Genomic DNA, 26,471 nt, shown 5'->3' on the forward strand with positions numbered 1-26,471 from the left:
AAGCTAGTAAAGTAAAGCGTCTCCACGTGTTGGACGTTAGTATCAGCCACCGAGATCATCGTGGGGAGACTGGTGGTAATTTTGTTTTTAGAGTTATTCCTAGTTGTTTCTAGCTTGCTTTCTTTTCTTACCTAGCTGACCTCGTATATGCCACATTGCTTAGTGTCACATTCCTTAGTGCTTAGTCTGTTTCTCTTGTACTCCACTGGTTTGTTCTTAGCTTCGGGCTAGTGTCGTGTGCTACTCTAGGTAGGCTGTGCAGTTCGTACAAAGTATAGCCCGATTGGGCTAGGGAGGACGCTAGCTAGGTTGGATGTAGTGACTGATCTGCATGAGTATACTAGTATGGAGTAGGTAAATGAGACATGTCTACTATGTAGCTAGTTATACAAGGTCTTTGATTTTTTAGATCGTGGGTTGATGTCTGTGTATACTTGGAAGGAATCGTGGGAATACTTGGGCACAATGAAGGATCTGAAACCTGTGGCTTCGGTTAAACATTGAGGATCCAATAATAGAAAATCAATGAGACAGAGAAAGTGATGAAGCGTTTATATGAAGCTTTACATCCTCTTCGATATAAGGTTGATTTAAAGTAGGAAAGTACATCTTCCACGGGTCAGTGCATGGGCTAACTTCACGGGTGTAACGCAGATCAAGGTGCCCCAAGGGAACTAGTAAACTAGTAAAGTACTTAAACGCACAGAAGACCCTGGGAAATGTGCTTTAGCGCTCCCGTCGAGGCCCGCAGGAACATGGGTTGAAGGAATGGGAACTAAACCACTTGCAGTCTAGTTGGACCTCGAACAACCTGAGGTATCAATGAGCGCTGAATGCCTCAGGCAGAAAGTATTACTGCCTGAATATACCGGCATAAAGGCTAGGCCCGATATGAACTAGCGTCCGGACAATCTGCGAAATTGTTTTGCGGTCCATGTCCAACATGCAATGAGGAAATAACAATCTGTTCTTCTTGTTTTTCCATTTTGCCACTTTGCCATTGTTGAATCCGTGTCTCCTTTCTAGCATTGTGCAGGACACAAGCTTAACCTGGAGATCACAGCAATCCGGTCATGACATTCCGGTTTCCGGGGTCGCTCGTGAACAGAGCTTTGCGCAGCCGACTTCTCACCGCGCAGCAATACCGTGCTACTACTGCATCCCAACGACTACCGCAGACTTGGCTCGCATCAAGTAACTACCGCCGTTATAATACCTCCTCCTCCCCCAACCGCTCCTTCGATAAAGATCGCGATGCTCGCCGCATAGGACATGTTGGCGAGAAACATTTTAAGAGTCGGCATGACAATAGGAGGGAGGTCCAGGATGTCAAATCTAGGGAGAACCATGACATGTTGATGGCTATTGCGTCGGGTTCGCTTACCGGGCGGTACAATAGTGAGCTCGAAACTTCTGCAAGTAAGGCTCTGGATCCCGAGGCTGCTGAAAGCGAGGACTTGGAGAACGATCCCTATGATTACCAGGATGGTGAAAGCGAGGCGCAGGAGAACGGTGTCTCTAATGACCAAACATCCAAAGAAGAAGAAGTTGTTGAGGCCGACATTGAGGCCGACATTGAGGCCGATACCGCCGATGGTGAGGCTCCCGAGAGCGACAAATATCGTGGCTCACCTGGAGGAATGCCCAAACTCACACCCAAGATTATCAATGAGGAGTTGAAATGGTTGAATGACCCTCGCAAAATGGCGGATCGGGTCGCGCGCATTTTGCACAGTGGTAATCCGGCCCTGGCGGCGGCCTTGGTTCGTGCTGGAACAAAGCAGGGCTTGAGATGTGATGTTGCCTGGAATCATCTCCTGCAATATTGCATGGATCAAAATCACCCGCAGGCTGCGTTCAAGTTCTACAATGATGTGAGTTTTGTCGTTCTGTGGTGCTGCCATCCAGGGAGTTGCCCGAGATTGAGGTTTGGACTTGTTGCTGACAGACTTTCCCTCGCAGATGAAAAAGCGTGGCAGGAGACCTACTCCTAGAACATATACGATCATGTTGAAGGGCTTCAGCGCAGCCCCGAGGTCATTGGGTGTCGCCAAAACTGCCGCCTCTGTCTACCGCTCGATTGGTTCACCAAACTCTGGAGTCAAGCTTGACATCATTCACACCAACGCTATGCTTACAGTCTGCCATCGTCATTGGGATATGGATCGGCTGTGGAAAATTGCCGGTGAATTACCGGAAGAGGGACCAGGTGCCCCGGATGCGACCACATACACCATTATCTTGAACGCTGTCCAATTCGCAGCTCGCAGAGATATACAGAAAATGTCTCCTGATGAGATTGAAAAGATCCTCGAACGGAAGGCCCAGGTTATTACCGAAGGCAAGCGTATTTGGGCCGATGTCATCTGGCGGTGGAAGAACCAAACCTTGAAAATTGACAATGAACTTGTTAACGGCATGGCCAGCTTGCTTCTGGAAGGCGGTAGTGATATCGACTGTTACAATGTCATGGAATTGTACAAGCAAACCATGGGGGTCCCTATACTGCAAAAGCGACCCATTGAGAACGAGAAGACGACCCGCCGCAGGATCACCCCCGAGCAAACTCAAGCTCTTGAAGTCTCAGAGGCTACGCGGCAATCAAAATTGGAGGATGTTCCGTTCGTAGACGAAAACAATCGACCAATCCAAAGCTTGAAATCGGCCGTGGAAGTTGAGCAAGACTTGATCGAAGAACTCAAAGAAGTGGAGGAGACGGAGAAAGCGGAGGAAGAAGTGGAAGAGGAGGAAGAGGAGGAAGACTTTACAGAACTCTTCAAACCTGTCGTTCCCCAGGCGGAGGAGCTATCATTCCTTCAACCAAACAGCAAGGAACTGACTCTTATCCTGAATGCTTGTTTCACCATGACCCAAGGATCCGAGGGTGGGCAGGCTTACTGGAAACATATGACTTTGGACGACTACGATTACCGCATTGACCCCGATACCTTCACCTACATCCAATATTTCCGCCTCCTCCGCATCTCTCGCTCCAGCAAAATCAGTGTCAAAACCATGCGGGAGCAGATGGTTCCCTCCGGCCAAGCAACCGGAACAGCATTCCACGTCGCTCTCAGTGTCTGCCGCCGTGATCGCCGCAACCACTCAGTCCTCCAACATGCGAACGAGCTGGTCGCTTTGATGGACAAAGCATTGATCCTACCTGACATTCGCGTCCTCGAGGGCTATCTAGAAACGATCCAGATCCTTTCCGCCAACCCATCCGTCCTTCTGCACCTCAGAGGACTCGACACAACCGATGACTCCAAAACCTCCAAAACCACTAAACTGCATGAGATGGGCAGGAAGCTACAAGCGAAGCTGCGACTAGCTGCTATCGCCACATTACGGCCATATATCCTCCAGCTGCACGAGGCAATGGAGAACGGTAAACCCGAGTCGAAGACTCGCTGGAGTGCCATCCAGAACACACTGTCGGATTCTGTCGCTGGTCCGGCGGCCGTGAAGATCATGTCGCGGGTTCGTCTGGTGGTTGACGATACCCTCAAGCTTGATTATAAGGCTTATGTCTCGAAGGCCGAGCGCAAGGCTCTTGACGCTGACTCGAAGATGCTGAAGAAGTATTCTGACAAGGATGTTATTGCGACTTTCAAGAGAAAGAAGGTATACCCGACGATTCAACAGAAGGAGGAGGCCCGGGAACGCATCAAAAAGTTCCAGTGGGAGGCTCGGAATTCTCGGAACCAAGAAGGTTCGGATCAGCAAGAGGACTCTCTCTGATGAGAAACACAGATTGAGGCTTAATCATATTCGTGGTCTTTGACACGACGAGACCGAGGTCTCGATTGTATTATGTTTGTATATCACACATTGGGGGCTATAGATGGCGTTGCATATTTGCATTATGTACATAATACCATTTGGTACATTCTCTACTTCTAACATGAAACAATAATCAAGATTCCAGAGGGCTACTGTGTCGCTGTCAATTGTAAGATCTATCTATGATCCTCATCCTCCGACCCCTATATGCTTCAACTGCCAAGTGATAAGACATTCAAACCTCATCACTATTATCCTGTCATTTCTATCCTCTATTTTAGATAATGAAGATCAATTGAAAGGGGTATAGTATGTAATCATCTGCCAAGTCGGATTGTTAACGAGGATAGTCACGCAATCTGATAGCCGATGATGAAATGCATCCCTATTAACATGCTAGCACTTGTCACCAACACTGATGTTGCGCCTAGAAAAATGGTCCGATAGGTTGTCATGCCGGCATTAGCGCTTGGAGGTTAAATATATCCACAAGATAATGTTGTGATTACTATGGGGATGATGGCGAATGTTTGGTCCACGGCACGCCATATGCGGTTCTAAGAATTCATCCGTCAGGGCTCGGAGGTTTGTCGTTCCCCTCTTTCGAACTGTCGATGGCGCGAGATACGTGTGCGATGGGCGAATTCTGAGTTGGCATGATGCGGGGGGTAGTACATCTAGACAAAGCCGTCCTTCCGAGCGTTTTTGGGTTGAGACATGAGGGGTTGTGTCACTCTTATAGACCTTCGCCGGAACTTTTTTGAACTTGCGCGAGGAAGTCTCAAACGCGAGGGAAGAAAGGAAGCATATTTGACCTTGAAAACAGCAAATCATGGGAGACAGTGCGGCTACTAGCCGGAATGGCTCAGCCGCCGGCACTGGCAAGAAACAAATCTTGCTTAATGCTTTTGACATGTCAACAGTGGGACATCTGTCCCCTGGACAATGGAAGGTTGGTATAGGAACTGAATTTGAAGGGCCAAAACGCTGACAGCTGCACAGAATCCCAAAGACAAGTCTGCGACCAAGCGAACACTCGGGTACTGGATAGAGTTGGCGAAGCTGTTGGAGCGCGGTGGAATCAACGCATTGTTCCTGGCAGATACAACTGGAGGTCATGATACCTACGAGGGCAAACTGGACGAGTGTATTCGGCGTGCAGCACAATGGCCGGTCACCGATCCTACAATCGTGAGTGTCAATAAAACGAAAGTTCCGATCAGAATCTGACTTTCTGCTTAGCCCATTTCGGCAATGGCTGCAGTGACAAAGAACCTGGCGTTTGGCATCACGGCCTCGACTTCATTCGAGCAACCTTTTTTGCTGGCTAAGCGCTTTTCAACCTTGGACCATTTGACCAATGGCCGACTGGGTTGGAACATCGTGACCTCATATAAAAAAGCGGCTTTCAAAGCCATTGGTCTGGATAGTCCAATTGAGCATGACGAACGGTACCGCCAGGCAGATGAGTATTTGAGGGTGCTCTATAAGTGAGTTGCATGCCCACAGCTCGGTTAGGTTGATGCTTTTGAAGACTGACTCGGCGGTTGTTGCGTATAGACTGTGGGAGGGTTCCTGGGCTCCAGATGCCTTGTCGCCCAACCCCGAAGCAGACACGTACATAGACCCGGATAAAGTCCGGCAGATCAACCACAAGGGCAAGTACTTCTCATTGAGCACACGACACATCGTCGACCCGTCTCCGCAGCGGACGCCGTTCCTTTTCCAGGCAGGGACTTCACCTGCAGGATCGGAATTTGCTTCGACACACGCTGAGGCAATCTTTGTCTCTTCCCATTCGCCGGAGGTGTTGCAGCCGAAGATCGCAAATATCCGCAAGTTAGCCGCAGAACGAGGCCGTGATCCACAGTCAATCAAGTTCTTTGGTACATTCACGCCCATTGTAGGCGAGACCGACGAAGAGGCATGGGAGAAGTACGAGGAGCTGAAGAAGTACGCCTCGGTGGTTGGAGGACTGGTTCTTTTCAGCGGGTGGACGGGCATTGACATTTCCAAAATCCCACTGGACCAAGACATCACGGCTTCAGACTCATTGGAGGCAAACAAAGTCACTAGCTTGCTTGACTCATTACTCACAACTAGCAAGGAGATCCCGCGCTGGACGCCTCGCGTAGTTGCTGAGAGGGCTGCAATCGGTGGTCTTGGCCCGGTGGCTATTGGAAGCCCTGCTACTGTTGCCGATGAGATGGAGCGTTGGATCCGAGAAGCTGACCTCGATGGGTTTAATCTTGCCTATGTCACCACGCCTGGCACTTTCGAGGAGGTGGTTGACCTGCTCATCCCCGAACTGAGGCGACGCGGGCTTTATCCTGAGCTTCCAGACCCCTCAGAGCCACCTCTCACGGCCCGTGAGAAAGTCTTTGGCAAGGGACAGAAAGAGCTCAGGTCTGATCATATTGGAAACAAGTACAAGTACGATGTGTATCAGGAGGAGGAGCCTTATGTTGACGGTACCGAGGAAAACTGATTGTCAAATTAATGACATCTGATGATCATTTAATTTACGTAGATAAAAGAACCTTTGCTATGATTCAGAATCAAAAAGCCCATAATATGCATGCAATAAGTGCATCGTAGAAATGAAAGGTGAAACAAAACGTGCCTGGTAACAAAGGTTACCCGTGACCCAGTACGTAATGCCACTCTAGCCTTTCCGGGACAGCTTGGCCAACTCGCTTTCATACTCTTCGATTACCTTGACCTTTCCTGTCGACTTCGCCTCTGAGAGGACTAAAACTAAAGGAAGTGCCATTCTTGCGCTAGTCTTTCGACCATCCCGACCATACCACGCGAACCATGGCTACCGTACACCAAGGCCACCCCCATGATGAGCCCCATGATGACGACTCTCTCCTTGGTGATGATTTGATTGAAGCCGATGATGGTGAGTACTTTTCTTTGTCCCTCTTTACTACCAGCGTATCGGCAAGATCCTAATTCGGTGTAATACTAGCCATCGACGCTGACGACCCCCTGCGCGATACCTCCGACACGGCCCCTCTGCGAGGCAACATCGAATCCAGCTCGAGCAACCGAGGGAATGCCTCTGGCTACGGCAACTACCTAACATCCTCTATCGGTGGTGAAGATCGCCGTGCGACGCAAAATACCATCGACGAGAGTGTTTGGGACACATTATCACGCGACTTGATTGCCGTGTGGGAGAAGATGCGCCAGGTGCTTTGGCCGAAGTACTTGCTTGGAGGAATGATGCAGCGCGGAGGCGCTGGCACCGCTGATTCTGAGCAAGGTGGAGTGTCTGGATTTGGTGGTAACATTCGGGGACTCGTTGGACGATGGCCGGATGCCGACGTGGTCCTGCAGGGTGGCATGAGCGATGGGTTGCGGGACTGGGATCTCTGGTAAGCTACCATACACATCATACATATGGATAAAAACTAACGAAGGGCTTTCTCTAGGGGACCGCTTGTCTTCTGCCTGGTCCTGAGTTTGTTCTTGTCTGTCGCAAAGGGTGAGCAATCGTCAGTGGTTTTCTCGGGTGTTTTCTGTCTTGTCTGGATCGGAGAAGCTGCTGTGACTCTGCAGATCAAGCTCCTTGGTGGCAAGATGTAAGTGTTCTATGAATCATCCCCCAACATCGCAGTTTACTAACATTACGGCCTGTTAGTTCTTTCTTCCAGTCGATTTGCATTATCGGTTATACGCTATTCCCCTTGGTCATTGCCGCAATGCTGAGTGCGTTGGGACTTCCTACTATTGCACGGATACCAGTATATCTTGTGTTAGTCGCATGGTCTTTAGCAGCTGGAGTAAGCATCTTAGGTGGCTCGGGAGTGGTGCGGAACCGAGTCGGCATCGCAGTCTACCCGCTGTTTGTGTTCTACATTGCGATCGGATGTCTCTGTTTCATCAGTTAAGGCTCTCTATTGTGATATTGTGCTCAATAGTTGAGAAAATGCGCCGTCACATGCCTCTGATAGGCATCGGCGCAACGAATCTCAATAACAACATTGGATTGATATTAGAATAGCGCGGATACCGGTATATCCAGACTTTGAATTGAATTCATGCAAACTATATCTGCCGAGGTACCTAGGCAACAATAGACGATTGTTTTATTTAGATGAATATGCTTTGTTCCCATTTCCATTGACGTTTTGCTATTCAGAGAAGCCGTTTGTTGGGCCCCGCACCCGGCGGTCAAGTTATAAGAACCGGCAAGCTAGCTTTTCCTCCTTCTCTCACCTTTTCCACCCTTCCATCCTCTTGTTCTTCTGTTCGCAAAGTTCGCAAAGTTCAACCCTTCCATTCTTTGTCGATTCGGCCGGTCCCAATCGATCTGATCTGTTTATCTGCCGTTATCGTGACCTGTTGAAGCTCCGCTCAACTCAATTTCGACCGGGTATCTGTAGTACCCAATATCTTTGACAAGTGTGTCCTTAGGACGCGACGCCATGGCTTCTGCTTCCCGTGAGCAGGACTCCTCGGCAGGTGGTATGTCATCAGTGCTTGGGCGCAAGCCTCAAATCCCCCACATACTTGGGCAGTTTCGCTGACAACTTCAAAGCTCTGGTAACAGAGCAACTGAAAATGGACCACAGTGGTGCGTTTTAATCTAGTGATCCGTCTTTGTTCTGCCGTGCAGCTTTCCCCTACACCTACAATACCATTTCTGCCGCAGGGCTTTCTCCGAAGTTCATGTGATCTGACAATATCGTCCTGACAGTGACCGCGCAGTCGCCCCCTCCGACAATGACGGCGGCGAACGCCCCGTGCGACAACAGCTCAAGGAGACTAATCTCGACGCTGTGGGCGAAAAAAATGGTCCTGCCCGTGCAAACCGAAAGCGCTCCCTCGACAACACAGATGGGGCAACCGACACACCCCCAACCAAGCGATCCCGAGAGTGCACCCCGGACAATACCGCTTCCACGGAAGACAAGTTCAATGACACCGGAATCCCGAAAGATGCCACTACCCAAGATGTGAGTGACGATGCGCTGGCCGCAGCACCCGCGAACAATTCAGTTCAAAATACACCTCTGTCCCACAACCCGATCATGAGCCACATCCCCGAGACCGCCAAGGTCCAATTTCCCCTGGACCTTGAGATCAAGGTCTCAATTGGTGAATACGAACAAGTTAGCCATTTGACCATTCCCGTGGAGATTGATATCAAGGTGACAGCTGGAGCGGTCTTCTTAGCTTCCTCGACTTCGAGATCCGATGAAGGCGAATCCTCCAAAATACATATCACCATTCCTTCTGCAAAGCCTATTCCCCCATCTGGAAACCCTTCTCCTGGACACCCTTCCCCTGGAAACCCTTCCCCTGGACACCCTTCCCCTGGGCACCCTTCCCCTGGGCAGCATTTATCTGAAGACTACATACACGATGACCCTTCATTCCACACATATGAAGAGCCTGAGTCAATTGGAGATTCTTCATCTGAGGACTCTCTACCTGACTACCGGTCACCTGAATACCCGTCCTCTCCGCCTCCTGTCCCATGCAGTCCAACGCACCCCGATTATCCCACACCCACGGTTGAAGTCCTTGATTCTAACTACTATCAATCCCCACAGAATCTTGAAACGGCGCCCGGCGGAAACGAGGATGATTCTTTACAAATCCTTAAGAAGAAACGGAGCCGAGAACAGCTTGAAGAAGATGTCTCGAAGAATTCCCACGCTGCGACTGACCCCGCGCCCGGCTTGACTGAGACAACTTCAGACGAAAAATCTACTGCCGAAGGACAACCCGAGAAAAAGAGACCCCGCGACAATTCGGAGGAGCGCAAGGCCAAGGTGGACCAGGTGGGTTTGCTGCCTCGACTTCCCTAGCTTTTTTTCTTCCATCTTCTACTAACACTTTCTTCTGACAGACTTTCACCGCGAGTGCATTCGGACAGGCTTCTGCTACTTCACCTTTTGCAATGCCTGCAAATAAACCAGCTTCTCATGCTTCGCCTTTTGCGACCAGTGGTGCCTCCACTACTGGTTTCGGTGCCCTCGGATCTGGCTTCTCTGCCTTTGGCACCGGTTTCTCTGGTACATCTGGTAAACTGACCAGTTTCGCGTCTCCCAATGCTCCCGCCGCTTTTCCTGGAACTGCTGGTAAATTGACCAGTTTCGCATCTGCCAACGCTCCCTCCAGTTTCTCTGGACCGGCTGGTAAACTAACCAGTTTCGCGTCTCCTAATGCCCCCGTTTCCTTTGGCGAGTCCAGTGACAAGACCCTCGGTGCAAAACAATCCGACAACGAAGATAGTGACGACGAACCAGTGGGTGAACCCGATAACACCTTTGTTGCCGAGAAGACCGACGAGCGTTTCCACGCACAAACTGGTATGGACCCCTTGATGCCTCCCCCCACGATCCCGAATATGGCCAGTGACTCATCCCGATGTAAAAAACCAGTTGAAACCGGCGAAGAAAATGAGACCACCGAGTTCACAGCTAAGGGCAAGCTGTACTACTTTGACGACAAGAAATGGAAGGAGCGTGGTACCGGCACCTTCAAGGTTAACCTCAAGACGGAGTCCAACGGAAAGAAATCTGGCCGCATTATCATGCGCGCCGATGGTGCCCTGCGTGTTATGTTGAACAGTGCGGTTTGGCATACTATGCCCTTTGGTGATATCAAGGGTTCTCGCCCGACCACTCGCGATATCTATCTGGCAAGCACGGAAGACGAGAAAGTTGTGAGCCTTCTTCTGCGGGTAAGTAGTCTCTTCCAAATTTTTGCTACTTTTTCGGGTTTGATGATCATAATGCTAATGAATCAACGCAGCTTGGTAACGAAAAGCCAGCCCAGGAGCTGTATGATGTTCTCAAGGACATCTTGGAGCTAATTTAAGTTGAGTTAAACATGACAATACTACATTTTTGTAAATAAAGAAAACCAAAAAACCCAAAAAAAACAGCACCTCTCTTGTAGAGGCTCAGAGTTCTTACTATTGCAGATTATTAGCGATCATCAATACACTTGTGTGAATATTGAGTCTTCTTCCCTTGCCTATATTAGCAGCTCACATTATTATCCACTCAACCTATATGTAGAGGGCCCTGATCTAACCTGCTTTACTCGTTATTTTTACCTCGTTAATGTCCTCTATAATTTCATTTACCCCGATCCCTCGCCGAAGTGATATGCAGGCTATGCAGGCTACAATGCCTGTCGTGATCTAATGGCCATTCCCATTGTTAGGCTGCCCTCGTACTGCAGGACTTCGAAACCGCCGTGCTTAACAACGAGGCCTTGCTTCCTAGTAAAGTCGAGATTCTCAAAATGTTGATACTTTATGATCTACGCAAGTTAATAGAGTCTATCGATCAGAATATCTTCAGCTAGATGCTATTATTCGTAGGAAATACAATATTTAAGCTCTTTTTCTAACGCCTATACCAAAAATTACAAAGTGAAGTTACTCGAAGCCTCTACAGCCGCCGTTCATACGGTGTATTGCCTCGAAATTGGTCAGCATAAGGCCCAGGATAGCAACTCTCCTAACTTAGCCGATGATCTCCAAGAGATTTGTCGACATCTTCCGGATGATGAATATCTGACGCCAATGGTGAAAAGTGCCGCTGAGGTATTGGAGATTATCGGAAATAGAAGAGGAACAGCAGAATAAGTGACTGGCTGAGAGGAGGGTGTATCCATCAGTCAACGAAGATGATAACTATGATCACTGAGATTTGCTATTTCGCACTGGGAATACTGAGCGATGGTGTCCACGGGTTGCTGTTGTTGCTGACATTAAGACCTTGCAGTACCTACAGGATTAGGCACATACATATGTAGCTATACGTCCCATATTTCCTCTGGCCGGGGCTTTCATATCCTAGCTAAAGTTAGCTAATTCCAAATTTATTCTTCCGCAACTTCATGTAGAAAACTCCTTCCAAAGGCCAAAAGCCTACGTTGTAGTGTATTAGGTCCAATAGCAAGTCAACTGGTGAAGAAACTTGTTAAGGAACTTCCACAGATGTTTCCACACGAGCGTTGGTATCGCCAGATGTGGATGGTTCCTTTTATGGCTTTAAGGGGTCGCTGGATCTCAAGCTCAGTGATGGTTTACCAAGAGAGTCCCAAAGGCGCCTGGGTGAAAGGATCTTGGTGTGGCACATGAATTGCCATTTCATCCATCGAGCTTGATTGCGTTTGGCTATTCTTGTTGCCAATCTTGCAAAACCAGCAGGGATCATACATCTAATCTACCGCGGAGAGGAAAAAAAGCTACATTATAACTGTCCACTACGGCTGGGATTGGATTCGATGGCACCACGGTCATATTTTTGTCTTTCAATTCTGTCGCGGCGGTCTCATAACTTGAAATCCCTTTTCTTTCTTCTTCTTAGGTGGGTTTAATGTCTTTGCAGCCCTGACTGCCCACTCGCGTAGGGTGTTTTGACTTTCTTGGCTTTCTTCCGGCAGCGCTTGCGATATTGGTACTGGCGAGGCGGAGCCGTTGCCTAATTTCCCATAGAACAAATCGGACTCTCTTATGGAGTAGTCAACGTTGGGTCTGATAGGCGCTTCCATAAGCTCGTCAAACGAATCCTGGAATGAATTTGATGGATGAGAATCACTGCATAGATTTTCAGCGGGTTCTTCATGCGAGTTATTGAGGGCAGATGATTGGTTTGGTGGATCCTTGTAGTGATGTCGTGGTTGCCTATAGAAGGCAGAGAAATCTGTAATGTGATATCTTTCGTGGGTTGGTGTTGAAGGGAAAGAGCTCGTTGAATTTTCAGAGGTATTGAAAGGCAAACCAGATCTCCTTGAGGATTCTGAACTACCGGAATCGGATAGTCTAGTCAAGTCCCTTTTCTGTCGATTTTCTCCCATCCTATTCAACATAATCCCCATAGTTCGGTTCTCTGGACCAGAAGATGAAGACTGTCACAGCAAGTTAGGTTCCCCACGTGACGGTTGTATGTGATAGAATGACTTACCCTCGTGGTGTTTGACTTGTTTCTTGGGTTGGATAGAGGCATTAGGACAGTCCCAACGTTCCCTCGCAGAGCCTGAGTCAGCTGCCAAAGTGCGAAGACAAGAAAACCGAAAATTATCATAATGCCATGTAAACATAACATTATATAGCCGACCCATTGTTTAGTCGTTTCATTCGATGAACATGCGAAAGTGATAGTCAGGCAAATGGTCAGAAGGCGGACAAAAGCGCACCAAGCAGATATAGACACAAAGAGCCTGCCACGGAGTGTTATGGCCATATGTAGAAGAAGAATGATTTCAGTCCCCATCAGCAGAAGGACTTGCACCAAGCCCCAGTCTTGCAATCCACCAATCACAATTCCTTGTAATAGTGGTATTGCAGCTGGCAGATACTGCGACAGATACTGTCGAGGCTTCATTGAAGATCCGGCTGATCTGGCACCCTGGGAAAAGTCCGGAGACGAGCTATCGTTGAGCTCCTTTTGACGCTGAACATGGCGAGTGATGAGAAAATTCGAAAAAAGAAGAAATGTGATCGACAATCCGACTAGAATGATGCGGTAGTTAGGCAGATATCCAATGAGAATTAACTCGTAGGACAAGTAGGATAGCAGAGGAACACTAGAGAACGACAGGGCCATGCCTATAATAATGCAACCCGCGTTCCATGTGACTGAACTCAGGTGGAAACCCCTATTGAGTCGTGACATTATCAGACACAGGATCAAAGAAATGATAACGACAGCGAAGATGAGAATTGAGAGGTTGATAAATGAATCAATTGTGATATCCGGCATCTGAGGAAAGCCAAGCGTTTGAGACATGTACTCGAGCCCGTAAGACCCATTAGTGACATACATGCCATCGTCCACTCCAGGATATGTAAAACCATGATCGATAGGGCCCATCCAATATAGAAGCGAAGACCAAGCCGCTTGGCTAACTATCGGTTGATAGAATCCAGGGTACTTCAAACTAAGCGAGCCAGCCAGAAAGATGAACTGCAGATACTGTAAATAGCCAGCTAGATCGGAAATAATTTCCCACATTGGGCCCAGAATAGACCAGGTGGCCCTGCTTTCAATCAACGAAACCCATCTCAGTGAGTCATTTGCATGTGTCTTCCATGAAGCGACGCCAACCAGGGCCATCACAACAGCAGGGAGATACGTGAATATCACAGAGGCTGCCGTGCCGATCTCCGGGGTGATCTTAGCTGCCACACAATCAAGCTGGGCGCCATCTTGTGTCCTGAAACTAATCTCTGCAACGACAGTTTGGAGCCGATGGGCATTTCCAAAAGAGTACAAGAACTCATAATTTGAGAAAAGTGTGCCTTCCGGACTAAAGGGTCACTTTAGCTGAGGGGACATAAGAGGTGGATTATTTTTGTCAGATAAATCGGCAACACTTACGGTGTTAGGGTCTCAGTGATCGGTAGAGGGCATTTGCTGTGAAAGCTTTCCATATGCCCAACTGGGATACCGAGCACATGGAAGCGAAAGGAAGTCTCAAGCAACGATAGGTCGAGATCGCTACATGTAAAGTATGTTGTGTTGTGGATCGCCAGTATTGACAATGAGAATATTGTCGGGCTCTCAAATTTACCATGGAGGCTGTCGACTCGGAATGGGGTATCCCATGGGTCACGTAACTCAGACGAATCGCATTGAAACTTGCTAACCCATCCAGCTTCACAGGCTAGGATATTGAGAGTAAAGATGAGGACTAACATCCAAGAACGTGATCTGAGCTGCATGGCGTACTGAGTTTCGGCAGCGCACCAGGTCTAGTAGATAATTCTAGGGGCATGGCACTTTTTCTCAATGGTTGAGATTCCCAGGAGAAGGTTTTCCCGGTTTCCAGAAATCCATTGGCTGGTCTCCATAGGGCTAAGGCCAAGGGCCCAGGGGAGGTCGCCGCTTGGCCGCGCTAAGAGTGCCGAGAGTCACGTGTTATAGGAAAGGCCCTGAACAACAATTTCACAGATGGAAAGTAAAATGAATTTCGAAACTATATCAAATATATCAATACCAAATGGGACTTTGTCTGACTTACACCTCTGATCTAGAGTAGTATTCCAACCTTGGTTTCCACACGCAAGCGGCCCCAACCGCCTGTGGCGATCTCCCTAGGACAAAATTACTGCAGTAGCTTCAATAGCTACGGAGTACAACATACATAGTAGACTCATATCACCCTAGAATGGATTTTTGGATTGAGAATGCTTTAATACATACTCCGTACTCCGTACAATTATGATCATTAGAGCTTGGAAGATGTGAGACATTCACTCAGCCACTCCCCACACCCAACCACTTCCAAAATTCCACCAAGGATGACCTATGTTCTGATCTCAACCCTATATTCGCCCTAGTTTTACAATTTGCCCATCCTTCACAGAATGGCATTCCCACATATAGAGTTATAGAGTATACTCAGCTCCTTTTTGATTGAGATACACATATCACCCTAAATAGCCGAAGAATTCCCAGGATCTGTAACCCAAAAACCCACTTCCGGGTAGATTTAGCCGGTAGCCATCCGTTAGCACGGCCGATCTTTTGAAAAGTGGACTCCTATTGCAGGACTCGAAAAAAGAAAATCAAGGATCTCCATTGTCATACCAATACAGGGGAAGCTGGCATATTGGGGTATAAATAAGAGTAGCCTCTCCTTAGCTTTGCCCAAGTGGGCCGATTGAGATTTTGCATTTCTAACATACGCGATCTCTATACGGGAACTCCTAGGATGTTTGGTCGATCTATCACGGCAGTGCTGGCGATCGCACTTCTCATCAATGGCGGCCAAGCAAGAAAGCCGACTCGCGGCCATTCCACACATTATACCCATCATACTCGTGGATCTGAACCGATCGATACATCAAATTATCGATTTCTAACCAGCAAGACCAAACGTATGCTTTTTTCCCATCCATTTTTTCAATCTCGACTAACAAAAATGTAATTTTCCCACAGCTCATATAGTGGAGAGCCTACCGGATGTTCATTTCGAATTGGGGGAAATGTACTCGGGGTTTATGCCCATCCGTGAAAATGCTTCCTTGTTTTATATATTCCAGCCGAAGATCGGGGAGCCAAGCGACGACCTCACAATTTGGCTGAATGGTGGCCCAGGATGTAGTTCAATGCAGGGGTTTTTACAGGAGAACGGACGCTTTACCTGGCAGCCCGGCACCTACGAACCAGTGATTAATGAGTACTCATGGGTTAATCTAACCAATATGTTATGGTAAGTCATTAGTTAGTGAAATAGTATACATGTACCCAGGTTCTGAGGAGGTAATTGATAAACTGACTGGGGTTTAGGGTCGACCAACCGGTTGGAGTTGGGTTCTCAAACGGCACACCGACTGCTACCGGCGAGGAAGAGATCGCTGTCGATTTCGTCAACTTTTTCAAGGAATTTCAAGAAGCATATGGTATCAAGAACTTTCGAATCTTCCTAAGTGGTGAAAGTTATGCGGGCCGCTACGTGCCCTACATATCCGCTGCCATGCTCGACAAGAATGATACCGAACACTTCAATCTTAGCGGTAAGACCTGAACCTGCATTATATTGGTCGCACATTCTCATCCATACTAGGAGCTCTGATGTATGATGCGTGCATCGGCCAGTGGGATTATATCCAGGCTGCACTCCCCGCTTACCCCTTCGTTCAACAACATGCCGAGCTATTCAACTTCAATCAATCGTTTATGGGGGAGCTGCAAGCTACCTACGAACAATGCGGTTACAAGGAATATTTCGAGGAGTATTTCACTTATCCGGCCTCTGGAATACAGCCCCCCAAACAATTCGACTACTCCGAGTGCGACATCTACAACATGATCTATGATGAAGCTTTTACTCCGAACCCATGCTGGAGTCCTTATAAGATCAGCCAAACATGTCCACTCTTATGGGATGTCCTGGGCTTTCCAACAGACCTTGCCTACCAACCGGGCCCTGCAACCTATTTCAACCGCACAGATGTTAAGAAGGCTCTGCATGTTCCTGAGGATATCGACTGGGAGCTCTGTAGCGTTGAGAGTGTCTTTGTGGGCACCGACCCAGGACCCGAGCAACAATACGACGAGTCTGCGAATCCTACAGAGCATGTCCTGCCGCGGCTGATTGAGGCGACTAATCGGGTTTTGATCTCGAACGGAGACTGGGACTATCTCATTATCACGAATGGAACGTTGCTGGCGATCCAGAACATGACCTGGCATGGCGAGCTAGGCTTCCAGACTCGTCCTACCACTCCCATTCATATCAACATGCCTGACTTGCAATACGCTGCGGTCTTTGATGCCCAAGAGGGATATGGCAATTTCGATGGCCCACAGGGGATGATGGGGGTTCAACACTATGAACGTGGTCTGATGTTTGCGGAAACCTTCCAGGCAGGTCACCGACAGCCCCAGGATCAAGGCCGAGTGTCCTATCGTCATGTCCAGTGGTTGTTGGGTGATGATGATCATCTTTGATGCCCTTCTCCAGCTCGTTATAAGACAGAATCTGGTGCTGGGGTGTAAACCAAGCCACTGCGGCGCGTTGAGGTCACAGTGGGCGGTTGCGTGGATGTAGAGGTCACAGTGAGTGACAGAAAAACTGGCAGATGGGGGGCCGAAAATGTGTCGCTTACGGCCAATTCTGGCCGTCTTTCTGCCATCATCTAGTTTAAATTAGTATATATCCATGGATCAAGTCTTCTAGCATTTCTAGGGATTGATGAAAGCATAAGATCACTTTAGGAAAGAGGGCTGCGGCCGTTGGATATCGTTCAGATATGCTATATGCTCATTCGTTCGATATAGGAACGTCCCTCTTCACCTTCCTCTTCTCCTGCTCCTTCTCTCCGCTTTTCCCTCCGCTCTCCTCCTTGTCCGCCCCTTCCCTTTTTCCCTCTCACCCACTCCCTTATATTTTAATTAGCCAAACGCCGTCATTAGTCATGTTTTTGCTGGTGGGTTAGTTACCTAGCTCCCTAAAGTCTTCTGTAACTATTTTAAGTATAATCTTCGCTGAATGATGTCGTAAACAAGTTTTGGCTTCTGGATGAATTAAGTCTCCCCTACATATATGGCCTTCCAACTTCGCGTTCAAGAGACCTATCGTCGTCACTACCCACTATAACCTCTCTCGTGCGCCATATACCAGACTGGCTATTGCTGCTCTGGGCATCACACTATTGCTGTTTTATATCCTGGAGGGGCAATTCCGTCGCGGATAGTGCCCGCTTAGAGCCAGGTTGTCTGGAATTGTATGAGGGCTTGAAGCCGGAGCCCGTTCCACTTCGTGAGGTGACTTCGCCAGAAGAGCCAGTGGTAGACTTGAATACTTTGCGGAATAAGGGGCGGAGTGTCGGGATACAAGCGGCTACAATGACAACGTTTTGCTCAATCCTAAGCTGGAGGTTAGCGCATTTGGTAACCAGGCGTGGGTAGTACTTACAGTCACCAAAGCACCAATGGCACCACCTTGAAAACTGCCAGATGTTAGCTGCTAGGCTAAATAACAAACTGAGGGCAGTACACTAACGAGGATCAGTGTGGTCGGTGAATAGGTTCAAATATGTTGCTTTAACAATCGTGACAATCGCGGAAAGCAGTGTCAATCCCATCATAATGCAAACACTCAGTCTTGTCGAAAATGGCATTTGCAGTTTCCAAAATGCAGAAATTGGTACAATTGCCAAAATAATATCCGTCACAGTTGTATATGCGCTGACCAAATAGGAGAAGCCATCAAAAATATCCGAACTCCAACATGTGCCCTCAATGGAAGTGTTCCACATTTTTGCCGTGGGTTTGCATTGAAAAAAGACAATGAAAACGGATATCATAGCCAATATAACCTGGAAAATGACCATGGCGTACAAGAGTCCTGCACGAAGTGGGTTGGGGTCAAGCAGATGAACGATCAGGATGGCAATCGAGATGTTGGGGAAGCTAAAAGCTCCTACGTATTGGCCTCGGTTTTAGTACCTGATTTGCTCCATTGGATGGGTAAGACACACCGATGTTGAAAGGAAATGCAATAATCTGCCAGTAGGCTGTTTGTTCATATCTCTTAATGCCATATTCAGCAATTACAGTTGCAGTGTGCCGGCCTAGACCAAGAGTGACCGAATATGAAACGAGTGCCGTGGCAATGATACTGAGAGCCTAAATAACAACGTTCACAATGTTAGTCATACCAAGGAAGCCATTTGGAGGGTTTTCCTTACCAGCGACAAGAAAATAAAAAAATCGTCCCAGCCAAACCGTTTGCTATCAATTCGGGCGAATAGCTTCAAGGAAACCGCTGCGATTGCAACCCCGGTGAAGACCCATCCAATGGCATTGATTTCCGCCGCTCGGCTCTCACTATGATCAACATCTGTGTCGAAGGAGGCCATGGTCAAGGGTTTTAATCCATATTATACATTTGATACATAGGACTCGATCGAGGATGATCATCAAACAGGGAATTTTTAGAACAAAAGGCAATTAGAAACAATTTTTCCCGGCAAACTCCTTCAATTAAACTAATTAGAAAGAACCGATGGATAACTCGATGTATGCCTCTGTATATTGTAGTACTAGCCAGTGTGGGTGTATCGACTAGGTATTCCATAACCGCGGATGATTCCCGAGGTCGATCGTAGCTTGTTCATGTCTTAAACATCCATGCACAATATATGGACCCATGGGCAATGGTGACCAGTCAAATAAAGATAGGAAGGCGAACTTTTAGGAAAGAATAATCACTTCGAATGTTTCGAGTTTACTTATTAACAAGCCACTACTCCGTAGACAAGATTACAATGCCACGAATTTATATTTTGATTTTACCCATCACTGTCGATAATCCAGAAACAGCAGTTAAGGTAATGTGGGCATTTGTTCTCTAAATACTCTATATAACCCTGGAAGATACGGAGTACTCCGTACTCCGTACAGATATGTAGTTACTCCGTGGCTATTACAAGTGGAGTCGTTATTGAGGCTACTCCACAGCGGGTTGAGGCGCCGGGTGACCGTGGGCACCCCCTTTTATCTTGGATTATTATATACATAGCCGGAAAAAATCTTTGATATGTGTTGTTATATTAGAGAAATGGTGGATAAACCTACAACTTTGGAAGTAATTTACTGTGGACGAAAAGACACAAAGATGCGAGGTTTTAAGCACTTTAGGCACGGCTCAACTGTTTGCCCCATACAGAGTACGGAGTACGTGGATCGTGGATCATTTTTCCTAATTTACATGTGAAACCTGTCCCGCTTAGCGAGTTAACCGATCGGCTCATAGCGTTCTTAGCTCGTCTCTTAGCTCATGTTCGGATTACATGGGATGAGAGGAACTTTCAGGCTCCCAGACTAACGTGCATGATTCAGTCAATCCCATTATACTCGGTAAAGAGTCTCGACAGGAGTAATTGGCTCCCAACCTACTCTCCGGCATCTATGTTGTAGTGATGTGAGAATGGCCTGTTATCACCTTAGCTCAACTCCAAACGAATGCCCGCCCTCTTAATACTTTCTAGCAACGCTAAGGTAAGTCTAAAACTTGGTTGGTTAAAGGCCGCACTTAAGAGGGCCCACGGGAGAATGAGAAATTCCTCCGTGTCATTAACCACGTACTCCGTACTAGCCCCAGGCTAAGCCTGAGAAAACAGAACAGGAATGGCGAGGGGGAGGGGCGAGTAATCCTCTAACACGCTTTCTCTTTAAAAGACAGTTGACACCCTCCGTACTTAGGAATCAATTGGCACCATCTCAACGCCAAATATCATCATGACTTCCCCATCTGTCTCCACAATTCTGGATGGAATTGCCAGTTCACGCGAGGCATTCGACAAGAACGAAGCCGGCTCAAGAGAAGCTCTGATTGACCAAAGCCGCGCGCTGATTGCAGCATTGGAAATCCCAAGCGAGTTCGTCCAGCGCACCTTCTGGGCAGAGGTGAGAAAATGTAACATTGTTGAGCTTATCTCGCTCACAATGCTAATTGGAGTTTTACGATAGCCAGCTCAAAGCGCCATTATCCGTCTCGCCGTCGATGTCAAGCTTTTCCAATGCCTCAAGGATGCAGGAGATGCGGGACTCACTCCGTCAGCATTTTCCGAGAAGGCTCAGGTCGACAGTACACTCCTGCAACGCCTAACGAGACATCTGGTGGCAATGAACCTTGTGTCATTCCACAACGGAGCGTTCTACGCCACGAAGCTGAGTAACGGTCTCGCAGCAGAGAACTATCAACACAGCATCAGTTTCTGTTATGATGTGGCGCGCCCTTCATTTAACGGATTCCCGGAATATTTTAAGAAGTCCGAATATAATTCCCCGACTCTGGGTGGAACTGACGGCCCGTTTCAAGAGGCGCACAAAACAGACCTCCCGTTCTTTGAATGGCTTGTTGCGACACCACCGCACCTCCAGCATTTCGACTCCTTCATGAGCGCGTACCGCGCGGGTAAGCCAAACTGGCATGAGTTCTACCCCGTGGCCGAGAGATTAACCACGGGCTTCGATGCTTCTATTAGCGATGTTCTCCTCATCGACGTTGGTGGCGGAAAGGGTCACGATGTGGCTACCTTTGCTGCGCATTATAGTCCTTGCTCGGGTAGAATTGTGCTCCAGGATCGAGAGCCTGTCATCGCAGGTGTTGTAGCTGATGGCATAGAGCGAGCTTTCGAAGCACAAGCTCACGACTTTTTTACGCCGCAGCCTATCAAGGGTGCACGCGCATACTCTCTTCATTCTATTCTCCACGATTGGAGCGATGAAGATGGCGTCAAGATCCTGCAGAATCTTGTGCCTGCTTTAAAGAAGGGTTATTCACGTGTCCTGTTCAACGAGATCGTGATTAACGAAGAAAAACCTACACTCGCAGCGACTAATATGGATATGATGATGTTGGCGCATTTTGCCGTGAGAGAAAGAACGGAGGCTGATTGGAGAGATATCCTGGCGCAAGCTGGATTGAAGGTGGTCAATATCTACACCTATCCGGGCGTTGCAGAGAGTTTAATTGAGGCAGAGCTGGCCTGAGGGCGGATTTGCATGAGCTTTTTTAAAGATTTTTGGACCATACAGACTAATATTATCAAAATACGTCAAGGATAAATTGGACATACTACTTGGTTATACATACAAAAGTCCTACGTCCTTGCCTAGGTAGGGACAGAGGCCGCATACGTGCATAATGTATGTGATATATCCACTGATAATTCACCACACTAATCATTCAACGTCAAACTCCTCACTCGAACACGTCCTCGAACAACGCAATATGGCATCCCCATCTGCACCAAGGCTAGCCCGCCGAGAAGATTACACATTCATATGCCATGGGGGTAATATAATCCTGAAATACATGACCTGCAACTTTAATAAGGTGGAATACGTTGGCCGAGCGCGTTGTATTGGCTGCGAGTTTACAACGGAGGATGGATACCTCGTACGCGTTCGAAGCATTCTGAATCCGAAGGCCCTTGACACTAATTATTTACAGATGAAAGTCGAAGCAGAAAGACCCGTAGAGAAATTTCGTAAGGATATGAAGAAAGAGTTGTTGTGGGAGATGAGCCAGAAAGCAGCTGCAACCCGGCGGCGGCAGCGGGAATTGGAAGGATTGCACCGCTAGCTGTAGGGATTGGGAAGTTGTGCCGTACATAATAAGAAAGATTGCCCCAACTGAGATCTGCCGATTAATGAAGAATGTTACGGGAATTCAGGATAGTAAAAACGCAGATAATCCCTGAACACAATATGACTAGATGACTAGCACTATGATTTAGGTGCCGACAGTCCCACGATTAATCTGCTTGCGATAATAACCCCGACTCTGCCAATGTCTTCAATGTACATAGTGAGATAACCCATTAAACAGGGAGTTCAAGGTGATATACGGAGTATGTACGGAGTAGAGAGAAGATATATGGAGACCCCACTGAGCATTGACCTTGGAACCTTGGAACGACCAATTTTAGGTGATATTGATGCACGTGACCTCGCGTTTCCCGTCAACCAGGACTTTTATCGACTTCAACTCCAACATAGAGCACTATGGAGCTTCGACATGGCGAGCTCCTTGTCAATACCACCACAAGCCTCATTATTGAAACGGAAACGAAGTCATGGAGGCGATCGCGGTCTCGAGTCCAATGTGCCTCCACCCTTGAACGCGTCGCCCCAAGACCTTGCCGATCAAACACCATCGACTACAGCCGATCCTCCCCTAAATGAATCCGATGTACAGATAGGTGGATCTCTCAAAACTACAGCCGCGAAAAAAACAGGCAAAGGGAAGAAAGCTACCTCAAAGCCGCCGAAGCCCTCGAAGCGAGCTCCATCTGCGCCATTGCCAGATGCCTTTAAGCGTCTCTCGCAAACCCATCGCGCCTTGAATCTGGTTTATACATTTTGCTGCACGCGAAAGCACTTTGCCACCACATTTGACAACATAAAAAAGGCAGTACAAGCTCAACTTGGTCAAGGCCGAGAACTCACTGTTGAAGATGTTGCGCGTGTGAAAGTCATAGTTCCCGGAGCGGTCCGATTCGAATATGTGGACGAGGCCAAGTTGGAAGTTATGACTGCTGGAGATGAAGAGATATCTCAGTATGGCTTACACAAGCGACCTAGTCTGACATTTGCGGCAGACGTGGACACAGCCGAAGACGCTAGAAGTGACGATCTTCACTGTGCAGACGACGCAAAGCAAGTTCTGCTATTTGAATTTGTGGACGGCGACCTGAAGCGGGAAGTACTGAACCCGAAGACTGGGGAACCTATGAAACCTATGCGTCGCACGAAAGACGAGGATCTGAAAATGCCCGTCTACAGTCAAAAGCAGATGCTGGGTTTGATAGAAAAACGAAATGCCAAGTTCTCAGACGCTTTGAATGCGTTTTTGGTTCAATGCGAGGACAAAAATACCGATCCAGTGGATTCTCTTGAGCAAGAGAAGAATGCTTTCCTGCCCATCCCTCCAAGCAGCGGGACAAATACCCCTCTTGCGGCGCAGCCGCCAGCAACGATTCCCAAGGAGCGAAAGTCAATCGAAGAAATCATTGCAGAGATCCGGGAGATGGATTGGTATCATGCACAGATTGTACCAGAAGGCCATCGAGTCTTCGAAGCCCAGTCTCCATGCTACGGAGATTTGACATTCCAGCTCTCGCAGGACCTTGTAAATGCTCTGTATAACACCAAAGGAATCACCCAAATGTATGCTCATCAAACAGAGGCGATTAACCACCTGTACGAGGGCCATAATGTGATTGTGTCGACGTCGACGAGCTCGGGGAAATCCCTTATCTATCAAGTCCCCATGCTGCACGAGCTAGAAAAAGACCCAGAGAGCAGGGGGATGTATATCTTCCCCACTAAAGCTTTGGCACAGGACCAGCGCCGCAGCATGATGGATCTACTTCAGTATATGAATGGGCTGCAACACACAATGGTCGAAACCTTCGACGGGGACTCGCCGATGGGGAGCCGAAACTTGATTCGTGACGAGGCGCGGATCATTTTCACCAATCCCGACATGCTTCATATTACAATTCTGCCACAGGAGAGTTCCTGGCGCACCTTTTTGAAGAATCTGAAGTTCGTCGTTGTTGACGAACTGCACGTCTACAACGGCCTGTTTGGGTCTCATGTCGCTTTTATCATGCGCCGTCTTCGCAGAATATGTGCTGCGGTGGGTAATCGGCATGTCAAGTTCATATCTTGCTCTGCTACTGTTGCAAACCCGGAGGATCACATGAAGTCTGTCTTTGGGGTGCAGGATGTCAAACTCGTCGATTTCGATGGATCTCCCTCTGGTCGTAAGGAGTTTGTTTGCTGGAATACGCCATTCAAAGACCCCAAAGATCCTACATCTGGGCGCGCTGACACTGTCACTGAGACTGCGAGGCTGTTTTGCCAGCTGATTCTTAGAGGCGTGAGAGTCATTGCCTTCTGCCGAATCAGGAAGCTATGTGAGGTTCTCTTACAAGGCGTGCGTGCCGAGTTTGATAGACTCGAACGAACAGAGATCGGTAAGCTAGTGATGGGCTACAGAGGCGGGTATAGCCCTCAAGACCGACGCCAAATCGAAAAGGAAATGTTTGAGGGAAAATTAATGGGAATCGTGGCTACCAACGCTCTGGAACTGGGCGTTGATATTGGCTCCCTGGATGCAGTCATCACCATGGGGTTCCCCTACTCGATCTCCAATCTACGCCAACAAAGCGGCCGCGCTGGACGACGGAATAAGGACTCCCTATCCGTCCTAGTCGGGGACAGATACCCAACCGACCAACACTACATGCAGAATCCAGATGAAATATTCACACGGCCGAATTGCGAGCTGCAGATCGATCTATCCAACGAGCTCATCCTCGAAGGCCACGTCCAATGTGCCGCGTTTGAGATGCCTATCCGCCCTGAAGAAGACAGCATCTACTTCGGGCAGCAGCTCCTTGCCCTGGCCCCAACCCGTCTAATAAAAGATCCACTCGGCTTCTACCACTGCCACCCACGCTTCCGCCCGCAGCCCTCCCGCACCGTCTCAATCCGTGACACAGAAGACCAACACTTCGCCGTCATAGACACAACCAACAACCGCAACATAGTCCTCGAAGAAGTAGAAGCCTCGCGCGCCTTCTTCACAATCTACGAAGGCGGGATCTTCCTCCACCAAGGCACAACCTACCTCGTCAAAGAACTGAACACGGAATCCTTCCTAGCGCGGGTCGTCCGCGTCCATGTCGACTGGAACACCATGCAACGCGACTTCACCGACATCGACCCCATAGAAACTGAAGCAATGCGGCTAGTCGGCAACGACCCCTCCGCCTCGCGCGCCTTCTTCGGCGCAATCCAAATCCACGCCGTAGTCTACGGCTTTTTCAAAGTCGACAAACGCGGCCGCGTCCTCGACGCCGTCGCCGTCGATAACCCACCAATCGACCGTCTTACCAGGGGCATGTGGCTGGATGTCCCAACGCGCGCTATCGAAATCCTACAATCGCACCGGCTAAACGTAGCCGCGGCCATCCACGCCGCTGAACACGCCGTCCTCTCCCTCCTGCCATCCTTCGTCGTCTCCTCGCCCGGTGACGTCCGCACAGAATGCAAAGTCGCGAAGAAAGAGCTTGGCCGGCCGCTGCGCCGCGCGAACATACCCAGTGAATTCGAGGAGAAGCTTAAACCGCCTTCGCGGCAGAGACCTGCTCGGCTTACCTTCTACGATGCGAAGGGTGGGTCTTGTGGTTCTGGGATTGCTAGTAAGGCGTTTGAGTTTATTGGGTTGCTTCTTCGGCGGGCGGTTGCGCGCATCGATGCTTGTTCTTGTCTTTCGCCGCAGGGCTGTGTGGAGTGTGTTTGTGATGAGCGATGTAAGGAGATGAATGTGGTTATGAGTAAGGCTGGCGCTGGGGTTATACTGCGGTGTTTGCTGGGGTGGGAGGTTGATGTTGATGCCCTGCCGTGGGGGGAGGATGTGGAGGGGAATGAATTTGGAGTCGGAGGTGCTGGAGAGTTGGCTGGTGGGTTGGAGACTGTTGTGAGGGCCGAGGAGGTGCCGTGGAAGGCTGGGTGTCGGGTTGATTGTTGAGAGATACTATATGCAGTATGGATCGTTATCAAGTTGTGCCCATTCCTGACATTAGGCATCCAGGTGAAACCCTGTGCACCTACGGGATGGGCCAAGCAACAATCTATAACACCCGCTGAACCTCAGTTGCGGGTCTGTAACTCTTG

General features: G+C 48.6%; 10 protein-coding genes across 10 annotated transcripts; 7 read left to right on the plus strand and 3 right to left on the minus strand.

The window, feature by feature from the left end:
- Positions 1–1,073: 1,073 nt before the first annotated feature.
- On the plus strand, positions 1,074–3,741 carry N7471_011460 (pentatricopeptide repeat-containing protein; the record flags this gene model as incomplete). The annotated part of the gene is made up of 2 exons (XM_057284179.1): positions 1,074–1,874; positions 1,963–3,741. 2 exons carry the CDS (start codon positions 1,074–1,076, stop codon positions 3,739–3,741), a joined length of 2,580 nt encoding a protein of 859 aa, XP_057130445.1.
- An 874-nt stretch (positions 3,742–4,615) lies between these two features.
- N7471_011461 (xenobiotic compound monooxygenase, DszA family) lies at positions 4,616–6,271 on the plus strand (the record flags this gene model as incomplete). The annotated part of the gene is made up of 4 exons (XM_057284180.1): positions 4,616–4,735; positions 4,786–4,974; positions 5,026–5,273; positions 5,344–6,271. 4 exons carry the CDS (start codon positions 4,616–4,618, stop codon positions 6,269–6,271), a joined length of 1,485 nt encoding a protein of 494 aa, XP_057130446.1.
- Positions 6,272–6,352: 81 nt separating this feature from the next.
- Positions 6,353–7,881, plus strand: N7471_011462 (Yip1 domain protein). Its single transcript, XM_057284181.1, has 4 exons — positions 6,353–6,688; positions 6,758–7,166; positions 7,224–7,373; positions 7,433–7,881. Exons 1-4 carry the CDS (start codon positions 6,601–6,603, stop codon positions 7,680–7,682), a joined length of 897 nt encoding a protein of 298 aa, XP_057130447.1. The 5' UTR covers positions 6,353–6,600; the 3' UTR covers positions 7,683–7,881.
- Positions 7,882–8,219: 338 nt separating this feature from the next.
- On the plus strand, positions 8,220–10,623 carry N7471_011463 (uncharacterized protein; the record flags this gene model as incomplete). The annotated part of the gene is made up of 6 exons (XM_057284182.1): positions 8,220–8,259; positions 8,333–8,368; positions 8,503–9,581; positions 9,650–10,112; positions 10,185–10,486; positions 10,558–10,623. The coding sequence occupies 6 exons, from the start codon at positions 8,220–8,222 to the stop codon at positions 10,621–10,623; spliced, it is 1,986 nt and encodes a 661-aa protein (XP_057130448.1).
- A 1,449-nt stretch (positions 10,624–12,072) lies between these two features.
- Positions 12,073–14,692, minus strand: N7471_011464 (uncharacterized protein; the record flags this gene model as incomplete). The annotated part of the gene is made up of 3 exons (XM_057284183.1): positions 14,142–14,692; positions 13,047–14,070; positions 12,073–12,669 (listed from the first exon to the last, which is right to left on the minus strand). The coding sequence occupies exons 1-3, from the start codon at positions 14,483–14,485 to the stop codon at positions 12,073–12,075; spliced, it is 1,965 nt and encodes a 654-aa protein (XP_057130449.1). The 5' UTR covers positions 14,486–14,692.
- A 785-nt stretch (positions 14,693–15,477) lies between these two features.
- N7471_011465 (uncharacterized protein) lies at positions 15,478–17,219 on the plus strand (the record flags this gene model as incomplete). Its single annotated transcript, XM_057284184.1, has 4 exons — positions 15,478–15,643; positions 15,705–15,978; positions 16,056–16,282; positions 16,333–17,219. 4 exons carry the CDS (start codon positions 15,478–15,480, stop codon positions 17,217–17,219), a joined length of 1,554 nt encoding a protein of 517 aa, XP_057130450.1.
- Positions 17,220–17,920: 701 nt separating this feature from the next.
- On the minus strand, positions 17,921–18,358 carry N7471_011466 (uncharacterized protein; the record flags this gene model as incomplete). The annotated part of the gene is made up of 3 exons (XM_057284185.1): positions 17,921–18,142; positions 18,187–18,212; positions 18,274–18,358. The coding sequence occupies 3 exons, from the start codon at positions 18,356–18,358 to the stop codon at positions 17,921–17,923; spliced, it is 333 nt and encodes a 110-aa protein (XP_057130451.1).
- A 335-nt stretch (positions 18,359–18,693) lies between these two features.
- On the minus strand, positions 18,694–19,132 carry N7471_011467 (uncharacterized protein; the record flags this gene model as incomplete). The annotated part of the gene is made up of 3 exons (XM_057284186.1): positions 18,694–18,719; positions 18,752–18,899; positions 18,962–19,132. The coding sequence occupies 3 exons, from the start codon at positions 19,130–19,132 to the stop codon at positions 18,694–18,696; spliced, it is 345 nt and encodes a 114-aa protein (XP_057130452.1).
- Positions 19,133–20,513: 1,381 nt separating this feature from the next.
- Positions 20,514–21,770, plus strand: N7471_011468 (uncharacterized protein; the record flags this gene model as incomplete). The annotated part of the gene is made up of 2 exons (XM_057284187.1): positions 20,514–20,681; positions 20,745–21,770. 2 exons carry the CDS (start codon positions 20,514–20,516, stop codon positions 21,768–21,770), a joined length of 1,194 nt encoding a protein of 397 aa, XP_057130453.1.
- A 1,030-nt stretch (positions 21,771–22,800) lies between these two features.
- Positions 22,801–26,325, plus strand: N7471_011469 (ATP-dependent 3'-5' DNA helicase; the record flags this gene model as incomplete). The annotated part of the gene is made up of 1 exon (XM_057284188.1): positions 22,801–26,325. One exon carries the CDS (start codon positions 22,801–22,803, stop codon positions 26,323–26,325), a length of 3,525 nt encoding a protein of 1,174 aa, XP_057130454.1.
- Positions 26,326–26,471: the final 146 nt, after the last annotated feature.

Source organism: Penicillium samsonianum, assembly GCF_028829775.1.
Source record: "Penicillium samsonianum strain IBT 33392 chromosome Unknown utg000007l_segment0_segment0, whole genome shotgun sequence".
NCBI classification, from domain to species: Eukaryota; Fungi; Ascomycota; class Eurotiomycetes; order Eurotiales; family Aspergillaceae; genus Penicillium; species Penicillium samsonianum.

What these genes read in the sequence shown, in the direction of transcription:
- N7471_011462 (XM_057284181.1), top strand. Translation starts at nt 6,601, where the DNA reads ATGGCTACCGTACACCAAGGCCACCCCCATGATGAGCCCCATGATGAC. An exon ending in TTTGATTGAAGCCGATGATG is followed by an intron (nt 6,689 to 6,757) that starts GTGAGTACTTTT and finishes GTGTAATACTAG; the next exon opens with CCATCGACGCTGACGACCCC. An exon ending in TTGCGGGACTGGGATCTCTG is followed by an intron (nt 7,167 to 7,223) that starts GTAAGCTACCAT and finishes GGCTTTCTCTAG; the next exon opens with GGGACCGCTTGTCTTCTGCC.